This window comes from Neomonachus schauinslandi, chromosome 10 (assembly GCF_002201575.2).
Source record: "Neomonachus schauinslandi chromosome 10, ASM220157v2, whole genome shotgun sequence".
In the NCBI taxonomy this organism is placed as follows: Eukaryota; Metazoa; Chordata; class Mammalia; order Carnivora; family Phocidae; genus Neomonachus; species Neomonachus schauinslandi.
Genome location: NC_058412.1, coordinates 112,239,130 through 112,263,345, shown reverse-complemented (window position 1 = coordinate 112,263,345; position 24,216 = coordinate 112,239,130). Strand labels below are relative to the sequence as shown.

Genomic DNA, 24,216 nt, shown 5'->3' with positions numbered 1-24,216 from the left:
CGAGCGTCCCTACAGGCAGAGAGCCCAGAGAGCTCCCTCGCCCTTCCACCACAGGACAGCAGCAAGAAGACAGCAGTCTGTGAACCAGGAAGAGGTTCATCACTCCTTGATCCCGGACTTCCAGCCCCCAGGACTGTGGGAAACAAATGTTTATTCTGTAAGCCACCCCAGGCTATGGTATTTTGGTATAACGACCTGAGCTAAGACATAAGCGAGGAAAGAGGTTGCCCTGGTTGGCGCCGGCAGCCATCCTGTGACGACGAGAAGCAGTTGTGGTGTGAAACTGTCTCAAGACCCCACGGAGATGGGGGTTCTTCAGCAGGCACTGAAGCTGCAGAAGACAAAGGCAAACTTTCTGCCTAAAATAAGAACAGGAAACTCAAGGGTTGGTAGAAGTGACAGAAAATGGAGAGGAAAACAGAAAGAGAGAATGGGACCAAGCAACATGGCAGGATCCTGGACGTAGAAATGGGCAAGAGCACTTCAGGGGTGGGGGAATCTAAAATTTAATGTTCCTTTTATGGCACCTTTATGGGAAGAGGAAATCCTTCCCTCTTCCCAAACACTTAGAAAATTCCTCTGTAGACCCAAATGCCTGCTGAATGAGATTCTTTGTCAAAAATGAAAGAGAAGGGGAGGAGTAGAGAGCCCAGGAGCAAGATGGGGGGAGCAGGTAGTCAGAGACTTTGGCGGCAGACAACAAATGTGGACTCTGGCTGGTTTGGACAGAAAAGGAATTTATTGATGTCCTGCCCCTAACTCCCCTGGACCACCTCTGAGGTCATACTCTAAGCAGGCAGCTTCATCCTCTGTCCTCAGACGCTTGCTTAGTTTGAGTACAGAGCAGTCAACAATGGCAGAAATGTAACATCCTCAGGCCACCCTCAACCAGTGAGGGGCAGGAGTCAGTGAATAAATACCCAGCCCCCTGTCCCTCAGGGGGACAATTCTGATGCATAATGCTTCTTCAGAGAGTCCCTAGCAGGAGTGAGCCCCACTTGCCCACCAAGTTAACGTGCTCATCAGCGTACCCTTTATTGGCATTTCTCCTTTCCCTAGTACTTCCTGGCATCGCCTCCTACAGTAGATGTGTGTTCCAAAGATGGCCATAACACCTCCACCCACAAGCTCTTTTAGAACCTTGCTATTCCTTCCATCAAGAGACAGAGTCTCTGTCCCCTTCCCTTGAGCCGGGGGGGGGGGGGGGAATTCTTGTGACAGCTCCCGCAAATAGAACACTGCAGAAATGATGCTATATGACTTCCAAGACTAGTTTGGGAAAGGCCATGAAGTTTCTGCCAGGTTCTCTTAGGACACTCACTCTTAGAAGCCAGCCGCCATGCCATGGAGAGGCCACATGTAGGTGTCCTGGCTGACAGGCAGTACCATCCAACAGATGCATAATGGAAGTCACCTCCAGATGATTCCAGCCCCGGCCATCAAGTCACTCCCCGCTGTTGAGTCACCTGGATGATGGCCCAGACATTGTGGAGAAGAGACAAGCAGTCCCCGCTGCATCCTGTCTGAATTCTTGACCCACAGACTCTGTGAGGATAGTAAAGTGGTTATTTTATGCTACTACATTTTGGAGTGGTTTGTTTTGCAGCGGTAATAACTAGAATATTTCCCAAATAAACTACCTGCACACAGTCCCTGTCTCAGCATCTACTTTTGGGAGAATCCAAACGAAAACACAAGGATATTGTGTAGATGCCAGAACCTCTCCAACTTCCAGTTCCAGGCTTCCATTGGCCCCAGTGGAAGGTCCTTCATCCTACTTCCAACGAGAGGCTTTTCTCCGTCTTATTGGTTTAAGGACAGATGGGCCAATATAATGGAATTGCCGATTGGGCAGGTCTGGTCAGGGTCCATCCAGGTGGGGTCCATCTACCCCACCATGGCATCTGTCCCCCAACACAATTCTGATTGTGGGGAAAGAAGGGTCCCCATAGGAAAACTAGGTTACAGCTACCAGGCCTTGCTAGTTCTTTTTTTTTTTTTTTTAAGATTTATTTATTTATTTGAGAAAGAGCACAAATATACACAGGGGGAGGGGCAGAGGGACAGAGAGAGCGAATCCCAGGCAGACTCCTCACTGAGCACAGAGCCTGATGAGGGGCTGGATCTCATGATCCTGAGATCATGACCTGAGCCGAAATCAAGAGTCAGACGCTTAACTCACTGAGCCACCAGGCACCCCCAGACCTTGCTAGTTCTGTTCAGCAGTCAGGGGCCATGAACTTCAGGGTCAGTGGACCCTCCTGAACCCAGAGGTTAGTGCCAATTAAGCTAAGCCAATCGTGGTAATTCCACTCCCCTTGCCAAGGATTGGTTTGGGCACAGACATGCGATATAATTCTTGCCAATGAGATAAGAGGAAAAGGCTCATGGGCAAGGAGTGGAGGAGTAAGGAATGGTGAGTAAAGCTTTCTTCACTCTTTTTTTTTTTTTTTTAAAGATTTTATTTATTTATTTGAGAGAGAGAGAATGAGAGACAGAGAGCACGAGAGGGAAGAGGGCAGAGGGGGAAGCAGACCCCCTGCTGAGCAGGGAGCCCGATGCGGGACTCGATCCCGGGACTCCAGGATCATGACCTGAGCCGAAGGCAGTCACTTAACCAACTGAGCCACCCAGGCACCCAGCTTTCTTCACTCTTAAAAAGAAGCACAAAGGGATGTCCTAAGTTCTGCCTTTGAAAGTTGTTGTATAGTGATGTGATGCTTGGAGCTACAGCAGCCATCTTGGGACTGCAAGGGGGCAAGCTTGAGGATTAAAAACCAGAATACAGGGGATGAAAAACTAAGAACCTACTGCCTACAACGGCAAAATGGGGCATTACACAAAGCATGGAGCACTTAAGCGAACCCTCACAATTCACACCCATAACAACTTTGAGTGACGCGCAGTATTGCTCATCAGAAAGGGTAATGAGTTCAGGTACAGAAAGTGTCAGTAACTAGTCCATGCAGCAAGCTCCCCTCCCCACAGTGGGTACCATCTCTGGTTTTCTCCAGTTAAGACGGTGATATGCATTCCCCATGCAGATGCCAACCAGGGTGAAGAGGAGAACAACCAAACCAGATAAGCCTGTATTTACCAGATAGGCCTGTTTTCAGCCAGGTCTGAGACCGTCCAACCTCCTCGCTTTTGCTAGAGCTGTGCTTCTGGCTGGAATATCCTTCATGTCTACCTTCCATTCAACACCATGCATGTGCCATGTACCTTTCTAAACACTTCATGCATTACTCTCACTCTCCCTGGCAATCCAGAGAAGAAACTGAGGCAAGAGAAGGCGAGTTAGCCCCCCCAAAACACACACACACACACCCTCAAGTCACACGATTTAGTACGTGGTGGAGCCAGGATTCAAATCCATACCATTCAAGTGACTCCAAAGCCTACACCTGCTTCTTCCCTCTCCCTCCCCAGGACCAAGCCGCAAGTTCCAGTTTGAATGCCTCTCCCCCAGGGAGCCTTTCCTGATGCTCTCAGTCAAATAGGGCCTCTCCTTCAGCACTCTGGGTGTTCATGATAAAACCAGTCACGTTCCTTGGTTACTGCTGTGGAAGCACTGATTTACCCCCCACTCTGCCCTCCATCAGCCATTATCTCCAAATGTTCCCCAAATCTCCCCATAACCATTTTAACAGAAGAGAATGCTGAGGCTCAGAGAGGTTAAGCAACTTGCCTGAGACCACACAGCTAGGCAGTGGCCCAATGGGATCCAAACCCAGGCAAATCTGTGCCGAAGTCCTAATGTTGCCATGGATGCTGATAAACAGCTGGAATTTAAACCAGGAGCCTCTGGGGTGCCTGGGTGGCTCAGTGGTTAAGTGTCTGCCTTCGGCTCAGGTCATGATCCCAGGGTCCTGGGATCGAGCCCCGCATGGGGCTCCCTGCTCCGCGGGGAGCCTGCTTCTCGGCTTCTCCCTGTTCCACTCCCCTTGCTGTGTTCCTGCTCTTGCTATCTCTCTCTCTCTGTCAAATAAATAAATAAGTAAACCAGGAGCCTCTGCCTACCTCCCCCTGGCCCCAGAGGATGCTGGGTGCTGAACCTGGGCCTCAGAGGACAGAGGACTTTGAATGGGAGAGAGTGGGGCTTGCACTCAGCATGTCTGGACCCAAGTCATCACCACCGCCACCACCCCCCCCCCCCTCAGGCTCAGTGTCCACATCTGTAAGCAGGTGTTGGTGGCTAAGTGGTCCTGGGCTATAAGGCTCAGATGACTTTCATTTTCAGCTGCCCTACCTTGGACAAGCAGTTCAATAATTCTACGTCTTAGTGGTGCTGTGAGGATGCGATGAGAGAGTTAGTGGGCATGCTTAGGGCAGTACCCACACATTGTCAGCAGCATTCCAGAAGGCTCCTTGTGACAGTTACTTTGGCTGAACAGAGGCAGCCAGCAGTGAGGTACAGAATGTACTCTGGAGTGAGACAGCCTGGATTTGAACCCTGCCTGGCTCAGCCACTTACTAGCTCCGTGACCTTGGGCGAATCACTTAAAGCTCGCTGTGCCTCAGTCTTCTCGTCTGTAAAAAGGGAATAATAATCACACCTATCTTGCGGGGTTGTTTGGAGACTGAAATAAGTTAATACCCATGCAAAGTGTTCCGAACACCGCCTGACAGCACCAGATTCGTAGTTTTACTCTTGTCGGTATTGGTATCGCTTCCTCGGCCATTCCGGCTACTGCTCCGACGGCCGGGGCCGCCGAGCACCGCGGGTTTTGCCGACTCATCCTCGCCCGGCAGGTCCGGCCGCCCCCCTCGTCCCCGCCCCCGCCCCCGCCGCGGGCCTGAGTCACCCGGGCCTCCGCGTCAGCCGCGCCCCTCCCGCCCCGCGACCTGCAGACTCACCCTGAGTCAGCCCGCCCGGGCGCTTCCACTCCGGGACGCGGCGCGGCGGAGGGGAGGCTACGGGGCGCCCCCCGGCGGACAGCCCGAGTCCCGCGCGGTCTGCCGCGCGCAGCCCGCGGGGAGCGCGGGGCCGGACCACTTCCGGGCGGGGGGGACACGCGCTCGCCCCGGCGGCCGCCCCCGCCGCCTGCGCAGAGTGGTACGGCCCGGCCGGGGTTAAAGCTCGCGGGAGGCGCGGCCGCGGTGGCGGCGGAGCGATGGGGCTGCGCGCGGGAGGATCGCTGGGCAGGGCCGGGGCCGGGGCCGGGGTCGGCCGGGGGGCGCCTGGGGGACCCGGGTCGAGCGGCGGCGCGCAGGGCGGCAGCATCCACTCGGGCTGCATCGCCGCGGTGCACAACGTGCCGCTGAGCGTGCTCATCCGGCCACTGCCGTCCGTGCTGGACCCGGCCAAGGTGCAGAGCCTCGTGGACACGATCCGGGTGAGGCCCGGGGAGGCGGGCCGGAGGGAGGGCTCCGCAGAAGGGAGGTCACACTGGACTCGAGACGGGACTGGTTCCAGGCGCTCCGACGGAGCCCAGCATTTGCTGTGTGACCTTGAGCAAGGGGCTGGGCCTCTCTGGGCCTCCGTTTCCTCGCTTGAGCAAGCAGGAGATTGGAGGAGATAATTTAAAAAACGATCGCGAACTCTATTTATAAAGCACTTGCTTTATAAATAGCACTTGCAGTGCCCAGGAGCTGTTTCAAGTGCCAACGCTGTGAGGTAGATGCTACTACTGTCCCTCTTTTACAGACGGGGAAACTAAGGCACCGGAGGATTTTTTTTTTTTTTTAAAGTAACTTGTCCAAGGTCAGGCACTTTGAAAGTGGCACAGACTGGCTCCAGTGCCCAGCAGCTTGGCCACCACACTCTGGAGTTAAGCCATGCTGTCATTTCTGGCTGTCACAGTCAGTGGCTGTGGGACTGGACATGCCATGTCTGCTGGGAGGCCCTTGCTGGAACTGGATCTGGGAGAGGACAGGGGTCAGCCCCATCACTGAGGGAGGGTGTTGAAGAACGGGGAAGTGATCCTGGCAGGAACTTTATGGGGGTGTCAGGTTGGGCCTGCGTGGCATCTTGTCACCTTTCCCCATCAGACCCTTGGAAGGTGGTCCTGGGAGACTCCAAGGCCCCACCGGACCCCTCTACAGCTCCCCAGATCGCCACAGGGCCTGCCCCCTCTCTTGGCTCAGGCCTCTGCCCCCTCCCTGCCCTTGCTAACACTGCCCTGGCCTCTCAAGATTTCCCCCCCTTAACCCGAGGTATTTTCCCATAAAGCACTTCTGTCCCCCTGGCTTATATATTTGTTTGTGTTCTATTGTCTGTCTTCTCAGGTCAACTGTACAAAAGCGGGGACTTTGGTCATATCCTGGCAGTTTCCTCAACACTAACTAGCATGGTGCCCAGCTGTTTGTGGAGGATCTAGCCATGTATGCACTCTCTCACCCCCGGGCCTTTGCACAGGCTCTTTTACCCCTGCCAGGAACTCTTCCATCTCTTCTTTACTGTTTCTAACTCCTTCTTGGTCTTACTGTCCCAGTGTCCGTGTCTTCCCTGATGCCCCCCTACTGGGTTAGTGGCCTCTTATGGGCCCCCAGACACCTGCATGCTCACCAGCATAGCTCCGATCCCCCCGGGTTTTAATGGCCTGTTTAGACATCTGTCTTCCATGCTAGAACCATATGCTCGGGGAGGGCAAGAACCAAGCCTGTCTTTACTTACCATATGTATTCATTTCCTATGGCAACTGTAACGAATTGCCAGGAGTAGTGGCTTAGAACAATACAAATGTTTTATTTCATAGTTCTGTAGTTCAGAAGTCCAAAATGGGTCTCAGTGGGCTACAATCAAGGTGTCAGCAGGGCGGCATTCCTTCTGGAGGCTCTTGGGGAGAATCCTTTTCCTTGCCTTTCCCAGCTTCTAGAGGCCACCCACAATCTTTGGCTCATGGCTTCTTTACCCCCATCTTCAAAGCCAGTGACATCAGACCTCCTCTTTTGCCTTTTCCACTTTCAAGGACGCCAGTGATTACATTTAACCCATCTGGATAACCCAGAATAATCTCTCCATCTCAGGATCCTTAACTGCATTCCATCTGCAAAGTCCCCTTGGCCTACACAGGCTCCAGGGATTAGGATGGGGACGTTTTGGGGGGCCGTGACCCCGCCCACCCACCATCGTGCCCCCGGCGCCCAGCACAAGGCCTGCCGAGCACTGGCTCCTCATTCATGCCCCACTGCCGGCCAGGCTGTGCTCCACACCCCCCAGGCGTCAGCTCTGTGACTCTTCACCCGCAGCCCCATAGAGCATCCACACCCATTTTACAGGTGAGGAACGGTTCTCAGAGTGCTGAGGCCATTTGCTCTGGGTCCCCCAGCAGCTCAGTGGAGGAGCTGAAATTCGGATGCAGGATTTTTTGGGTTCCAGAGCCCCCGCCTGTCACTGCTGGGCCTTACCGCTTACTAATAATTTCTGGAATAAATGGATAAATGAAACCATCAAATAAGCATAATCAAAGAGAACCCATGGGCCAGTTGGCAGGAGGCCTTCTAGGCAGCTCCCGCCTAATGTGGTCTCCCCAGTGTGCTCCATCCCCACCAGACTGGAGTCCCGTGAAGGCAGGGGCTCTGCCTGGCCCAGTCTGGCTGTACTTTATTCCCAGAGTCTAGAACAGGGCCAAACAGATAGTGTGTATGTGGTATAATAATAAACTCATAAATGTTTAACAACCTGGTCTCTAGGGGGGAAAAGCCCTGATTTGTAGCATCTGCTCGTTTCCCTGATGTAAATCACTGTGGCTGATTTTCAAGCTACCGAGTTGATGACAACCAGCTCACAAAATTCCTGAATATTTAACAGTTGTCTCTCACAAGCCAGCATGAGCCAGTGAGTACCCTGTTGGAGCTCAGCGCAGGTTAACAGAGTCCGCACCGCAAACCGCCAAGCCTTATGCCGTGCTCACTGACACTGTGTCCTCTTCTCTAGGAGGATCCAGGCAGCGTCCCCCCTATTGACGTCCTCTGGATCAAAGGGGCCCAGGGTGGTGACTACTTCTACTCCTTCGGGGGCTGCCACCGCTATGCAGCCTACCAGCAGCTGCAGCGAGAGACCATCCCTGCCAAGCTTGTCCGGTCCACCCTCTCGGACCTCAGGGTGTACCTGGGTGCTTCAACACCAGACTTACAATAGCAGCCTCCTCGGCGCCTCCCAACACTCCCAAGAGCCTGGAAGACACACCCGGCCTCCAGGGGGCCAGGCCATGCAGGAAGCGATCAGGGGCTCGGGGGCACGTTCTCTGTGCCTAGGGGGGGCGGTCTGACTCTGAGCACCTGTTCCACTAGCTGCAAGACCTTGGACTCATTACTGAACAATGTGGGAGCCCCAGATCCCACTGCTGTGGAAACGGGGACATGTCTTTGCTCTCGAGGTATTCTTGAGAGAATGAAATGGAAAAGGAGATGGGTTTGGAGAGCGACCTGTTCCTGGCTCCAGATTCCCAAGCACAAGGCTCCTTCTACATTTTTGTCTGTGAATCTGCCATTATGTGGAATACGTTCAGCTGCAAGTAAAGGTTACAGTGGCTTAAACAAAGAGAAGTCTGTCCACATAGCGTGAATTCTGGAGACAGGTGATATTGGTTCAGCACCCCAGTGAAGATAGGGCTCACATCTCTGATTCCTTTTGGCCTTTCCCTCGTTGCTTGTTACTTCATGGTCAAAGATGGCTGCTGGACCTCCAGAAATCGTGGCTGTGTTCAAGGAAGAAAGGTGTGGGGGAGGAAGAAGGGCCAAGCCAGCTGTCGACTTCTGTCATGAAGTCAGACCTTTTTCAGAGGCCTGTTTCCTGTTCTAGCCCCCTGCTTATTTCTACTTAGGTCTCCTTGGCCCAAACCAGCTACTGTTGCCACCCCTGGCTGCAAAGAAAGCTAAGATGGCAGGGAACAGATTTGTCATAATTAGTAGACCCTTCATATTCCATCTCGTGGAACTGGCACACCGCTTCCTGAAATAAAATTGGAATCCCATTACCAAGAGAGAAATAAGGAATTGTGTATTAGTCTTGTGTAACAGACCATCTCCAAAATTGACAGCTGAATGCACGTCATTCATTTGCCTACAGTTCTGCGGGTTTGCAATTTGGGCTGGACACATTGGGACAGTTCTGGGCTCACCCAGCGTCACTCCCAAGGCTGCACGCAGTCAGCTATTACCTCGAATAGGGCTGGATGGTCCAAGATGGCCCTACTCACTTGTCTGGCATTTGGCAGGCCGATGGCTGGGTGACTTTGTCCTCGTCCATGCTGCGGTCTCTCCAGCAGTTTCGCTCAGGCTTACTGACATGGCTTCAGAGTATCATGAGAGTGAAAATAGAAGCTGCAAGGCAGGTGGATCTCTCCCAGGGCTGGGCCTGCTCTACTAGGGGCATCTGCCATGGTCTGCACTGGTGGGGTGGGGGTAGGCCAGATGGGACATTCCAAAGGGGCTTCTGAAGACAAGAGTCCTGGGTGAAGGGAAGAGGGACAGGAAGGGTGCAGAGTGAAGCAGGTTTTGCTCTCACTGTTCTGCTAAGGGATCTCGGTCCCTGGATGTTTTCAAGCCTCAGTTTTCCCAGCTCAGTAACCAAGACAACAGCTTTCCCACCCATTCTCTGTCCCAGGGAAAGATGACTGAGGTGACCAATTTAAATGTAAAATGAATATAGTCCTAAATGCAGTGTAATATCCTAGAACCAAAAAAGGACATTGGTGGAAAAACTGGAGATCTGAATAAGGTGTGGATTTTACTTAATAATAATATACCAGTCTCAGTCTCTTAGTTTTGACAAATGTACATGTAAAACGTAAGGTGATGGTGGTGTAGGCTGGGTGCAGAATTTGGGGGAACTCTTTACTCTCTTTGCAGCTTTTCTGTAAGTCAAAAATCATTCCCAAATAAAAGCTCATTTAATAAAAATGAGAGGGTGTACTTGCTTTGGACTGCCAGTTTAGGTTCTCAACAGGTTTGCTACAACACAGATTGCTGGGCCCCAGCCCGAGTCTCTGACTTAGCAGGTCTGGAGTGGGGCCTGCGGATTTGCTTTTCTACCGAGTTCCTGGTGCGGTTGCTGCTGCTGTCCAGGGACCACAAGCTGAGACCACTGATCCAGGCTTAGGCAATGATTTTCAAATATGGTGACACCCCCTCCACCCACATTGGGCTGAGTCCCAGGAGCCCGTTATGGGATTAGCTTGTGCACCCACCCATTCATCATAGGGCATTGGACAAGAGCCTCCCTGGAGGTTTTTTCCAAGCTGTCAAATGGACTGTCCACCCCTGAGATTTGTACCAAGGGTCAGGAAGCTGAGGGCAGGTTTTGTAAACTGCTGTCATGAGGTGCCACTGGTTCATGTGAGTAATCACCTCCTCCTGACCCACTGGTCTAGGATACCAGAATGGTTGCCCCTTCCTGAAAAAGCTTTTCCTTCTTGCAGGTAAGACCCAAGCAGGCAGCACTAGGGGCCCTGTGTCTAGACACTGGGAGGGTGGTGCAGAATACATTTGAAGTGGGAGGGATTGGTCATTCTTTTTTTTTTTTAATTATTATTTTTTTTAATTTAAATTCAATTAGCCAACATAGAGTACATCGTTAGTTAGTTTCAGAGGCAGAGTTCAGTGATTCATCAGTTGTACACAACACCCAGTGCTCATCACATCAAGTGCCCTTGTTAATGCCCATCACCCAGTTACCCCGTCCTCCCACCCACCGCTCCTCTAGCAACCCTGTTTGTTTTCTAGAGTTCAGAGTCTCTCGTGGTTTGTCTCCCTCTTTGATTTCTTCCCACAGAAGAGGAGAAGGGTTTTGAAATTGGCTGGTTGCTCTCCGTGGAAGCTGAGAGCTGCATTTTTCTCTTTGCGCCAGCAGGTGGCGCTGCTTCCTGGCCTGCCAGAGCAGGGCGGGGCCTCTAGCCTGCAGGGCAAGTTCTGTGGGAAGAGTGTGGAGGGAGGGGCCTGACTGCGAGGGAGATGCATCAGGTGCCCAGAGAAGCCAGGGGCTTCAGGCTTGCGGAGACCTGGCTGGGAGTTTCAGGGTCTATTTACCCTGTCCACTCCTGCTCTATGGTTATACACACATCATGGCCTCTCTAGTCTACACTGGGGGGTACTGAGCCAGATGGTCTCAAGCTCAGCAAAGGTGGTACCTCCTGCAAGAAGCTTCCTGATACTTCAGGCTGAGCCACATGCCTCTTCTGGGCTCCCCAGTCTGTGTGTCCCCTCCCCAGACAAACCACTGCCCCCCAGGAACTTGGGTCCAGTGAAAGTGTGTAGGGGCCCCTTAGGCCCCTCGCTGCCCTGGAACCCACCCCCAGTCACCACGGAAGATTTAAAATGGTTTTTAATTTCACAAGTTAGATGTGCGTAATTCACCTTTTAAACATAAAGATATTAAAATGCTAAATAATTAAAAAATTAAAATAGGAGAGGCAAGCTGAAACCCACTGTGAGTCCTAGTCCTGGTGGTCCTTTGCCCTCCCCACTTTTGGGACAGTTGCCTTCATGACTTTGGCATATGCCCTTCCAGACCTTGTTCTAACTTTGTAGTAATGTAGTGTGTAAAGTATAAGTAAAGCATGCTTTTCTTTTTTACCTTGTTTTGCAGATTGCATTTCTCCCCCCAGCACTGTGCCATTCACCCCATTATTAGCCATTATTTGCCATTCACCCCATTAATCATCTTTGCTCTTCTCCCAGAGTCTCCCTTGTTCTGGTCACTTCCTCAAAGGGGCCTCCCCTGACCATTCTGTCTAAAATGATCTCCCTCCCCTATCATTCTGTCACCTTGCTCGGCTTTATTTTCTTTGTGGCATTTATCACACGCTCTGAAATTATCTTCTGTGTCTGTTTCTGTCTGTCTCACTGGCTAGAAAACATTCTCCAGGCAAGACCTGATCTGTCTTATCACTGTAGGCCCACCGCTCAAAACACAGTAAGTGTTCAATAAATATTAGTTGGATGAATAAGTTCCATGTAGGTCTAGCTCATTCTTTTAATTACTATGTGGCATTCCAAGGTCTGAATACCACCATTTCCTAGTCATTCTCCTGTTAATGGACAGGTGAGCTTTCCCGTTTTGCTGTTCTGAACAACCTTTGATGTCACTCTCCGTGCTCTCTCAACCGTATCCCTGGGGGAGGGACTGCCTGGCTGATCCATAGCTCAGTTTCTGACTTCTAAGGTACGAGCATATTGCTCTGCAGGGTGGCTGTTCCAAGTGCCTTTTCCTCCAGCAGAGTTTGGAGGGGCTGCTTTCCTTCCCTGCACTCCAGCCAGCTCTTCTTAACCTTTTTGGGGGTCATGAACATGGTTGAGAATCCAAAGAAAGCCACAAGCCCTTTCTCCAGAACACACACACACAAATATGTTGAGCCATTTCTGGGGCTCCTTGGACTTGATGGCCTCATCCCCCAGGGGACCCTGTATCGAATGTTTAGAAGCCTAATTATCTGATTGTATGGATGGGAACACTGAGGCACACACAGATGGGGGTGTGAATGAATGAATAAATGGGATGTAGTTTTGTGGGGCTCGATGTTCAGGCCTGATCTGCCTCCAGTCAGAAAAACACTGGGGGGAAAGGGAGATGGACTCTAAGGGTCTAGGCAGCTCCACCTGTCGGCTCCCGGCAAAGGCAGGCTCAGTCTGGCATCCAGGGTCAAAGTGGGGAAGCAGGCAGAGGCCCTGACTCCCCTGGGCCAGAAGAGGCTGCAAGGCCTTCATCCCTGCCTCCGGTACACATACGTGTTTACAGCCCCATTTGCTTCCCTGCCGGCTCTGCCCGAGCGGTCCGGTCCTGACTCGGGCATTCCCACGGAGCAGGAAGGTAGGGAGAGCTCATCACGGAAAGACCATCATCAGAATCATGGCTTCCACACTTGACACGCTAGTCCCGACAGGTGGGCAGGGCAGACATTATCTTCCCTGTGGGACGGATGGGTAAACTGAGCCCGAGGCCGCCCCCAGAGCCGTTAACCGCCCGCCCGCACACACGGACCCCCGCCTGCCATCCGCCCGGCCCTCCCTCGCGGCCCCTTCCCCGGGCCTGACCCCCGGCGCTGCCTGACGGATGACCTCAGCTGCCGCCAATCCATTGGTTCCAGCTCCCGGGGGGGGGCGCGCAGAACAAAGCGCGCTTTGTGGAGGGGCCGTCCCCTCGCCCGGCGCGTCCGCCGCCGGGACACCCTCCGGAACTCCGAGCGACGCCCCCCGGCCGACAGCCGTGTAATGTCTTCCAGGCCGAGCGGCTCCTTCCAGAGCCCGAGGTCCGCGCTCGCCTGCCCCCCCCCGGGGGCTCCCCGGGGCCGCCCAGGGGCCCCGCTTGCCCCCCCCCCACGGCGGCGGGATTGGGGGCGCCCCCAGCGGGAGGTCGTGCTGGCCTCCAACCTGTCCTTGCGGAGGGAGCCGGGGGGCAGGAGGACTCGCCGCCCGTGGTCCTGGCTGCAGGGCAGGTGCCACCACCTGGTAGTCTTCTGCTCTAACCCCTGGAGCGACCGTATGCGGTGGAAAAGGCTATTAATGGTGGTGGTGTCCTTGCTGCAATTACGATTATTGTCATTGTTTCGCGGTCGTGAGAGGGAGTCGCTTTAGATTCCCACAGACCTGGGTTTGAACCTTGACTTTGCCACCTACTGGCTGTGGATAGGTTCACCTCTCAGGACAACAGCAGTAGCCACAAGCATTTCTTGAGCACCTACTGTGTGCCAGACACCACTAAGTGCTTAAAGGCTTTATTTAATTCATTTAATCCTCTAAGGACCTTAGGAGGGAGGAGGTATTATCTTCCTTTTACAGAGGAGGGAACTGTGGCCCCTGGAGACATTCACTACCCTGAGCCTCAGTCTTCTTGTCTGTACAATAGACCCTCAAGGGCCATCTATTCTCATCACTTACCTCCTTCCAGATGAGGACATAGGGGCTGGGAGCAGGGTGACCGGGGACATCCAGCATGTTCTGCCCCTAAGACCCTCTGTCTTTTGAGGATTTTCCATGGGAGGTACATCTGCCCACAGGCTTGTAGGGGAGGGAGCAGTAGGAGGAGGGTCTGCCTACTGCTGGAAACCTTTCCCAAGAGGCAAGTTTCACTGTCCTGTCCCGCCCTTGAGGGGTTAGGGGGTGATGGCAGAAAGAGAAAGAAACCATGCCCGGAGAGGGGACCAAGGGGCCACAGAGAGAGCTAGGCAGGGCTGGGGCTCACTGCCCCCCAACCCCCTTCACACACCTCCTTGGACTTGCACCCTCAAATTAGTGTTGGACACATGCACCAGCCACTGTTCCAGGCGCTGGGGTCATCAGAGAACAAAACAGATAAAAATCCCTGTCCTCTTGAGGTCCATTCAAGGGAGATGGGCAAGAAACACACACGAGACACGTATAAAGTGTAAAATGCAGTCTCTAGCAGTGATACGTGCTATGAGAGAAGAGCAGGGGAAGGAGAAAGAATGAGATGGAAAATATTGACTCTGGTAAGGTGGCTGGCCTCTCTGAGGTGGGGGCATTGACCTGAACAGAGAGGAAAGAAGCCCTGCAGACGTCAGAGGGAAGCAGGTTCCAAGCAGAAGGAACAGCACATGCAAAGGCCCTGAGGTGGGAACCTGCTTGGAGTGTCCAAGAAATAGCAAGAAGGTCACTGTGGCGGGGGGCAGCCTGGCTAGAACAAAGGCTGGGGCTGGACAGGTGAGGAGGTGGGAGAGACGGGCACCGTCGGCTTGGGAAGGGTGTCATAGGTGGTGAAGACTTTGGTTTTTCCCTCCAAGTGATCTGGTAGCCATTTGAGGCTTTGAGCAGAGGGGAGACCTGGGCTGGCTCTGGCAGCTGAGCCGAGCAGAGATGAGAAGGGGTTGGAGGGGGAGTCTGCTGCTGTCACCAGGGCTCAGGTGGTGGTTAGTGGACTGGACCAGGGTGCAGAGAAGGGGTCAGAATCCAGATGTAATAGGAAGATGGAGTCCCAGAATTTTCCAGTGGATGGAACTGGATCTGAGGGATGAGAAAGGAAGGACTTCAGTAACCCCTAAATTTTGGGGGTCCACCGACTGTTTCCAGAACCTTCGCTGCAGACCAGAATGTGGGCAGAGTCCCCAGGGTGAATCCCCCTCTTCTGCTGGTGCCCTGGTGGACTTGGCCAAGCACAGAACACACAGTAGGTCCTCTGGTTCCCCAAGAACACAGTGAGGAGGTGAGGAGGTGAGGCTAGAAAAACATCTGTCAAAACCCATCAAGAGCCTCCTTCGCAATATGGGCCACTTGGGACAGGTGGGCTTCATCTCACCTTCAGGAACCATTGTTTTTGAATCATTAAATCTATTTGCTTTTGTTTTACTTAAAAAAAAATTTTTTTTTAAAGGAAACTTGAGACAGCCAGACTCAATGGAAAATCAGTAGCATGTGACATAAAGAAACGTGGCTGTCAGTATGAACAATGGAAACACAACACCCTTACCAACTTCTCCAGATCTAGCTGAGGCTGCTCTCTCTTTGTAGCAAGTGTCTGAAAGACCCATCCCCACCGACCCAGGGCTCTCTTCCTGCAGGAGTCAGAAGTGAAAGAGAATGAGAGAGGCACCTGGGTGGCTCAGTCGTTGAGCGTCTGCCTTCGGCTCAGGTCATGATCTCAGGGTCCTGGGATCGAGCCCTGCATCGGGCTCCCTGCTCAGCCGGGAGCCTGCTTCTCCCTCTCCCACTCCCCCCTGCTTATGTTCCCTCTCTCGCTGTGTCTCTCTCTGTCAAATAAATAAAATCTTAAAAAAATAAAATAAATAAAAACAATTCCAGACTCCTCACCATCAATGTCCTGAATGACCTGCCCATGTTCAGTTCATCCCACTCCAGCCAGGATGACTGCCTTTGTTCCCGATGGCTTTCTGACCTCAGGGCCTTTGCAATTGCTCTTGCTGCAGCCTGGAATGCCCTTCCTCTGGTTCTTCTGGCTCCTTCACATCCTTCAGGACTCAGCTCAAATGTCAACTCCTTAGAGAGGCTTTCCCTGTTTCCTCTTCCTCCCATACTCTCCCCAATATTCTCACCCTGTTTTTTCCTTTGCAGCTTGTAATTATTTTGTTTATTTGCCTGTATACTTGTTCTTTTTCCTGCCGCCCTACTATGATGTAAGCCCTGTGCAAGCAGAATCTGGTGGGCACAGTAGCTCGGCATCTGAGACAAAGAACTCAGAGTAGAGCAGGCTGGTGGCATTTGCCTGTCCCCAGATAGGGGAGTAGATGTGTCTGTGGAGTGCAAAGGGCAGGGACCACCAGGAAAATGAACTTAATATGAGAAAAGGTCTTTCTCAGAGTCCTAGTGTTCAGGCAATAGAAAGGACAATGTCATAAAGTAGTGAGTGTCCCATCACAGGAGCTATGCAAGTTGAGATAGGACAGCCCCTGACCATGACTGCCTGATATATGGGGACTGTGTAGAATGGACTCATTACCAAACATGGGATAGATAATCATTCACTTGCTCATTTACTCATTCGTTCATTCACTCATTCATTCTGTCTCCTATCTATCCATTTATTCATTGACTCCATGTTTCCCCAGCTTTACTGTGTGTTAAACAATCTTCATGACTTTGGCCACACCCACAGAGCATCTGCACTTAGTATCCTAAGTACATATATCTTATGTACATAATATCTCCAGTCAGCCTGGGGAAGTTATATGTGTTCTTAAATCAACTTTATTGAGGTATAATGTACATACAATAAAATGCATTCATTTAAAGCATACAGTGCAGTGCATCTTGACAAATATACACACACCCATGTAGCCACCACCTCAAAACAGACACGGAACATTTCCACCACCACTATGAGTGCCTTAGGCCCCCATTGCAACCCTGGCCCCAGACCATCGCTTTATCAGAAAGTGTCCAACACTTCAGAATTTCTCCAGGACCAGTTAAGCACCACCCCCTCCCAGCAATATCCAAACAAAAATGAAAAATCAGAATCCCTTCCCACAAATGAAAAGTAACTGAGCAAATTGAATAAAATGCAAACGAAACAATATTCTCAAATTCTAGCTAGTACTCTTGCCTGCAGAAGCTCCTGACCCCAGACTAGCTTTCTCCAGATTATAAAAAGAAAGAGACAGCGAGACAGAGAGATCCACAGGTGTTAGAAAGGGGTTCTTGGCATCCGTGGAGGTGCTCCCTGGCCTCTGGGAAGGCCTGGCAGATGCTGAAGAAAGAATGACTTTCTCACCACGGATCTGTTATTTAAGACCCATATCATCTTCTGTCCACCCCCACGCTCACCACAGTGATGCAGCTTCCACATTTGGGACACACGGCAACTCCTCGTCTCCTCTTTCATCCACCCACTCATTCATGTATTCATCTAACAAGTGCTGAGTAGCTACTGTGGGCCAGCTGCTGTAGCCACAGAGAAAAGCTATGTTCTGGGCACCATGTCAGCCTTGAAGGTGGCATAGTGCCTAGCACATAGTAGATGCTGAGCAGATCTGTTGAATGGGTTGCTGTGAGATGAAAGACACAAATACCCATATTCTTTCTGATACTCTAGGCTGTTGCTCTAACAAAATCTGCATGGAGCAATCAAGGAGGACTTCCTTGGGGAGGTGGCCTTTGACCCAAAATTTGACCACCTCCTCCCACTCATTCTCCTTCCACTCATTTGACAGGTGCAGAAATGGGGACACAGAGGTAAAATGACTTGCTCAAGGCCACACAGGAAAAGAGAGGGGGGAAATGATAGATGGACAGAATCTAGGACTCAGGACCCCAGCCTACCATTTCCTCCAAGTGCTGTGCCAGGTCCCAGACCAGCAGACAGGACAGTAGGCCTGGGGAGGGGGCTTCTAGGCCCTGAGTCTGGAATCCATTTGCTCCAGCCCAGTAATGTTTTCCCAGGGAGAAGTGGGAGGCCCTGGCCCTGCCCCTCTCTGTACTCCCCCCCACCATCTGCTCCCTGTTTATTTATTTATACTTAAGTCTCACCTCCCAACCCTGCCGGGGGCGCCAAACATACCCGGCATCCCTGCAGAGAGGGGAATGAGGGGGAGAAAGGCACTGTCAGCCCCCATGGCCTGGGGAAGCCCAGGTCTGAAAGCTTCCCAGCCCTACTGCCCCTACTAGAATCAGCCAGGATGACCGGGTTCAAATCCCAGCTAGCGGGGCTTCTTAGCTGTATCACTGCTCTGTGCTTCCATCTCCACATCTATAAAATGGGGTTAATAAGAGTAGTCACGTGGGGTCGGTAGTGAGGATTCAGTAACATGCTGTGGACCCGGTCTGGCACAGACATACGCAACAAGAGTCTGTGTTGTATTGTGTGACCTTGAGTAACAAACTATTCCTCTGGCCTATTCCCTTGTCTCTGCAACGGGCAGTTAGCCATTCCCTCTAAGGAGCTCCAATGCCATGTCCCAGGATATGTGAGGGCTACAGACCCTGTCCCCTCCCCAGAACCTGCACCCCTGGTGTTTGGATAATTGATGCCAGCCCCCTGCCTCCAGTCCATATTGCCCTCCAATAATCTCCTCATTTGCAGGGAAGGCAAACCGACACCTTCCCTAGCCCAGCATGAGGCCGGGGCAGCCCTTCCAGCAATCTACCTCGACTCCCTGAATGGCACCCTCTGGAAGGCTAGTGCACTGCAGGGTGCTGACATGCTGGCCATGGCTGTGAGTTCCAGGAAACTGCGCCCAGCAGCTCCTTAGGGACCATCAGCTCAGGGTCTGTCTGCTGGGAAGGAGCTGCTGCAGGGGCTGCTCCCCGAAGCTCTGTTCTGGATGACCCTGCACGAAAACAGCCTCCTCCTCCTCCCTGAGCTACCATGGACTGTGTGCATTCATCCCTCTCTCTGTGCCCCATCCTGCTATCTGAGCCTTTATCACCCCCACCCAGTCCCATTCCCCTCGCTGAGTCTGCAGCCCTCCATCTGAGCCCCACCCTCCCTCTGCTCTGCTAACTCCCTCTCTGTGCCCCCAGCCTCCCTCTGAGACACTGTCACCCTCACCAAGTCCCTGTCTATTTCCCTGTACCTTGTTCCCCTCTCTGTCACATCTCCTCTGAATGTCCTCTTCCCTCACTGAGCCCTCCTCCTCTACCCTCCCTCCCCTCTCTCCGAGCCCCCATGTGCCCATAGCCCCCCACCCCCTTGCACACCACACAATGCTTGGGAACCCCCCACTTGAGATGCACATGCCATCTAAAAGCTGTTCGGGGGTCACAGGGCATCTAGGCCGACTCCCCATTCTGGGGACCACACTGTCCTGAAGAAGCCACAGGGGGGCAGATTTCTGCAAAAGAGAAAGGAGAAGGAACAGGCAGATCTCTGGGGCCACATCGCTAGGGAGTGAGCACCCATCATCATCGGAGGGACAGGGCAGAGACCAGCCCGTGGCTGTGACAGGGCTCTTCCAATGCAGGATGCCACAGCTCCAGGCATCTCATGCCAGAAGCCCCATTGGGTCAACAAGCCTGACCCCAAGTGCCGTGTTCCTTCTGGGGTGGGGAGAGTCAGGGAAGACAGGTAGGGGTTTCCATAACCAGAGAGGGACCGAGCAATAGGAGTGTTAAGAGGCCAATGAAGGGCCATGGAGACTGGCCCTGCCCCCTGCCTGCTAGACCCATGTGAAGGCTGTTTCCTCCTCATCACCCCAAGGAAACTGAGGCTCAAGAAGAGATACCATCTGCCTGACTCTCACAGGAGGGCCTGGGCTGCCATCAAACCAAGCAGGGTCCATTCCATATCTTAATTTCTCTCTGCTACACCGTAGGCCTCCCAGGCCAAGGGAAAGGAGAAGACATGGGTGAGCCCCACCCCACATGAGGAGGGGAGAGCCGAAGTTCCAAGGAGGGTGGGAATGGCGGGGGAGGGGAAGAGGAGGCAGGTGTCTGTGGGATCCTCTATCTTCCCCTTCCTCAGTCCTCTATCCTCCACCCAAGTGGGCCCCTGGCCCCCCCAACCCTGTTCTCATCTGGCCTCCATGTGCTTGGCCTGCACCTGAATACACACTCCCCAACGATCTGTCTTGGGCTGTCAGAGGATCAATGGGGCTCCCAAGACCTGGCCCAGCAGGGAGCTGGAGGGAAGTCCCTAACAAGAGCTAAGAAGGGGACCCCGGGGGTTGGGGAGGCAGTGGGGAGAAGCCAGGCTGGGAACCGTGACACGAGTTTGGGTCTGGCATCTTGCTGGGGCAAGCCCCTGGAAGTCCTGGTTCCCCAGTGGTGAAACCTGACAACTCCCTTATCCAGGGGTCCTGGGCTGGCTTCCAAGTCTGTTTGCCTTCTAACTTTGGGCACCTGGCCCTTCCTCACTCTGGGCCTCAGTTTCCTTATTTGTGAACATGAAGGGATCGCATCGCAGGGGGCATAAGTTTCTAAAATCAGCAAGAGATCTCTCTTTATGAGCAAAAGAAAATGGCCTCCAAAATGTGAAGTGAAATAAAGCAAGATGCAGAGCAATGCATATATTCACCTACCTTCTGTGTGCCTAAAACTCTAAAAGAGGATACAGGATCCATGTGTGTATCAGCCTGCCTGTGCATGGAACAATCTGGAAGGACACAGGAAACAGCAAGAATAGGGATGGCACAGGGAAAGGACCTGAGTGGCTGGGGAGAGAGTAGGAGGGAGACTTGCCTTACATTCTTTTATATTGTTGAATTATTGGTCCATACTCATGTATTCTTGGTCAAATAATAATTACATTTAATGCAAAATATATCATCCTGCTAGGAAGTATGTGGGTAGGAAGTATGAAGAAAAGCAGAATACTTGCATAGTCTCATTGTATCTCCCCCACAGATATTTATTAATTACAAAGAGAAAAACAGTGCCTCTACAGTGGAGAAAACTGGCAGACAGCACCTTAACCAAGCGATCAAGGCGAACATCTCTAGCAAGGGGGCAAATCGACATCATGTGTCCCCTGATAGGGACACACTGCAAAGTACACAGCATCACTGTGGTGGTTTTGTAGCCCAGAGTGCCTGATCTGAACCTAGTCATAAGGAAATAACAGAAACACCCAACTAGGGGGACCGATTACAAAACAACCCGTCTATGCACATGAAAAAATGTCAAGTTCATAAAAGTAAAACACACACACAAAAACAAAACAAAACAAAACAAAACAAAAAAACTGAGAAAATATTCCAGATAAAAGGAAGCTAAAGAGACATGAAAACTAAATAAAACATGTATCCTGGATTGGATACTGGATCAGAAAAAAATGTTTTTTGTTTGTTTGCCGTGAAGGATATTAGTGCAACAATTGGCAACATTTGACTAAGTCTATAATGTAGACAATAGTATTTCAACAATGTTAATGTCCTGATTTTTGTATCTGTCCGGTGGTTTTATTATAGAATGTTCTTGTGTTTAGAAACTATACATGGAATAATTTAGAGATAAAGAGGCATCCTGTCTTCAGTTTACTCTTAGAAATGTAAGCAGAGATAGAATGATAAAGCAAGGGTAGTAAAATGTGAACATTTGCGGAATCTGTGTGAAGGTATGCAGGAATTCTTTGTACTATGTTTGCAACCTTTCTGTAAGTCTGAAATTGTTTCAAAATAAAAAGTCCAAGTATAGATGGAAGTCATGGCATGGCTAACATGGAGTAGATATACATGATGTCCAGGTACTGTTATAAATGTGCGGATGAAATTCACCCTGTGTGCCAAGCCCTTGCACACCACATCTGCCTACTAAATGGTAGTATTGTCTGTTAATATAATGGAATATTATATTAGTGAAAAAGAACTTCAGCTGCCTGCCTCAACACAGATGGATCTTCAAAGCATATTGTGGAAGGAAAAAGCAAGGAAGATAGGATACATATTATAAAGACAAATGTATATATTATATCATGGGCATTCTATACTTCTCAGAATGAAACACAGTCCTATATATTGTGTAAGGATTTCTATGTATGTAGTAAAGTTAGAACATTCATGGGAATAATAAATAATCAGGATAGTGGTTTCTTTGGGGTGGGGAGGGGGACTCTTATTGGGAAGGGCTGCAGGGGCCCTTCTGTATTAGCTATCTATCCTGTGTAACAACACCGCAGCATGATGCTTTAAAACAGCGACATTTATTGTATCTCATAGTGTCTGAGGGTCAGGAATTTGGGAGTGGTTTAGCTGGGCAGTTCTGGTCCTCAGGAGGTTGCCTTCAGATGTCAGCTGGGGCTGCACTCATATGAAGGTCTGACTGGGGCTGGAGAACCTGCTGCCCAAGGAGCTCATGTACGTGGCTGGTAAATTGGTGCTGGTGGTTGGCTAGGGGCAGAGGGCAGGAGAGAGGAGAGGGACTCAGTTCCTTTCCACATGGGCCTCTCCATGGGACCTGGATTCCATCACATCATGGTGACTGGATTCCAAAAGTGAGCACTGACAGACTGGGTGCCTGCCCCTTTGAAGTTCTCCCAACCATTCCTGTCCCCTAACACCTGGCTCTTTTCCCCAGAAGCATCCACTTGGATTCATTTCTGGGATATTATTCCACAGAGATACCACTTATTTATAAATGTATATGCAGGGGCGCCTGGGTGGCTCAGTTGGTTGAGCTTCTGACTCTTGGTTTTGGCTTGAGTTATGATCTCAGGATCATGAGATCGAGCCCTGCATCGGGCTCCAGCAGGGAGTCTCCTTGAGATTCTCTCCCTTTCCCTCTGCCCCTCCCCCTGCTCACACACACACTCTCTCAAATAAATAAATAAATCTTAAAAAAAAATACAAAACAAACATATATGCAAATACATACAGTTTTATTCCCCCCAAGTGGAAGCCTATTATATACACCCTTCTACATCATTTCTGCCCCTCATGCAAATATGCTTTGCAGATTCTTACATATTCCTACATGGGAAACTTCGATATTTGTTTTCATGGCTTAATCAGTACACCAGCATGTGGATGTGATGTAATTTACTCAACAACCCTCTATTTATGGACATTCATTTTGTTTACCTGTTATCACTTAAGCTTCAAATGTACAGGGTTGAGTTTTAAAAAAAAATGGGGGGCGCCTGGGTGGCTCAGTCATTAAGTGTCTGCCTTTGGCTCAGGTCATGAGTCCTGGGATCGAGCCCCGCATCGGCCTCCCTGCTCCACAGGAAGCCTGCTTCTCCCTCTCCCACTCCCCCTGCTTGTGTTCCATCTCTCGCTGTGTCTCTCTAAAAATAAAAAATAAAAAATAAAAAAATAAATGGTCCTCAGTTCACGGCAGATTATCGTTGACCCCTGCATGCCCCTCCTTTGGTCTATTTTTCTCTCCTATTCTCTTTGTCCCATTTCCCCTTCTCATTTTCTGCTCCACCATAGAACCATTCTGATGGGTCCCATGTGTTCCTTGGTGAGTCAGTCTTCTTGAAGAACACGGGATGCTTGTATGGGTATTGTTGCTTTCTGGATATGCATTTTATTTATTTTTTTTTCAAAGATTTTATTTATTTATTTGACAGAGAGAGAGACAGCGAGAGCAGGAACACAAGCAGGGGGAGTGGGAGAGGGAGAAGCAGGCTTCCTGCCGAGCAGGGAGCCCGATGTGGGACTCGATCCCAGGACCCTGGGATCTTGACCTGAGCCGAAGGCAGACGCTTAATGACTGAGCCACCCAGGCGCCCCTGGATATGCATTTTAATTTATTTTCACTCTAGTGCTCATTCTCTGTCCAACATCAGTCTGGGTTGCGCTTGACTTGTGGCTTCTAGATGCTGACTAGAACTCCTTGGTTTGCAGCCACATGTTTTCCTCTCTACTACTCCAGGAATGGGCCCCTGGGTGGTCTCTAAGTCTTGCCACCACACTGTCACCACACTGGTGTGTCCTTGTCTGGGCTGGCATGAGGCTCTCATCTGGACAAAGACTCAGGAATACGATTGGTGGGTGATAGGGAGTATGTATTCCGGTTATCTTTTGCACTACCATCAGTTACCCTCAATTTAGAAGCTAAACACAACACTTTGTTTTATTCTTGATTTTGTGGGTCAGGAATTCAGGAAGGACTGGGCTGGGCTGCTCTTCTCTGAACTGTGTGGGGTCCGCTGAGACAGCGGGGGTTGGAGGTTCCCTTCCAAGATGGCTGGCTTCTTCACTCATGTCTGTGGCCTTGATGGACTTGCTCTTTCTCTCTCTGTCTCTGTCTCTGTCTCCCTCTCATGGTGTCTCATCCTAGAGGACACCACTCCATAGCTAGCTAGACTTCCTCACAGCATGGCAGTCCCAGGGTGGTTGGATTTCCTTCATGGCAGCTGGCTTCTCTCCAAGTGATCATTCCAAGAAAGAGGAAGTAGAAGCTGCTAGTCTTTTTTTTTTTTTT

The 24,216-nt window shown here is 51.3% G+C and overlaps 1 protein-coding gene across 1 annotated transcript; it reads left to right on the top strand.

Moving 5' to 3' along the window:
• The first annotated feature begins 5,114 nt into the window (after window positions 1–5,114).
• SRXN1 (sulfiredoxin 1) lies at window positions 5,115–9,833 on the top strand. Its single transcript, XM_021689107.1, has 2 exons — window positions 5,115–5,336; window positions 7,880–9,833. The coding sequence occupies exons 1-2, from the start codon at window positions 5,115–5,117 to the stop codon at window positions 8,081–8,083; spliced, it is 426 nt and encodes a 141-aa protein (XP_021544782.1). The 3' UTR covers window positions 8,084–9,833.
• The last annotated feature ends 14,383 nt before the right edge of the window (window positions 9,834–24,216 follow it).

Excerpts from the sequence above, each read along its gene's own strand:
- SRXN1 (XM_021689107.1), top strand. The coding sequence starts at position 5,115 with ATGGGGCTGCGCGCGGGAGGATCGCTGGGCAGGGCCGGGGCCGGGGCC. Across the intron at positions 5,337-7,879 it reads GCCTCGTGGACACGATCCGG|GAGGATCCAGGCAGCGTCCC; the intron begins GTGAGGCCCGGG and ends CCTCTTCTCTAG.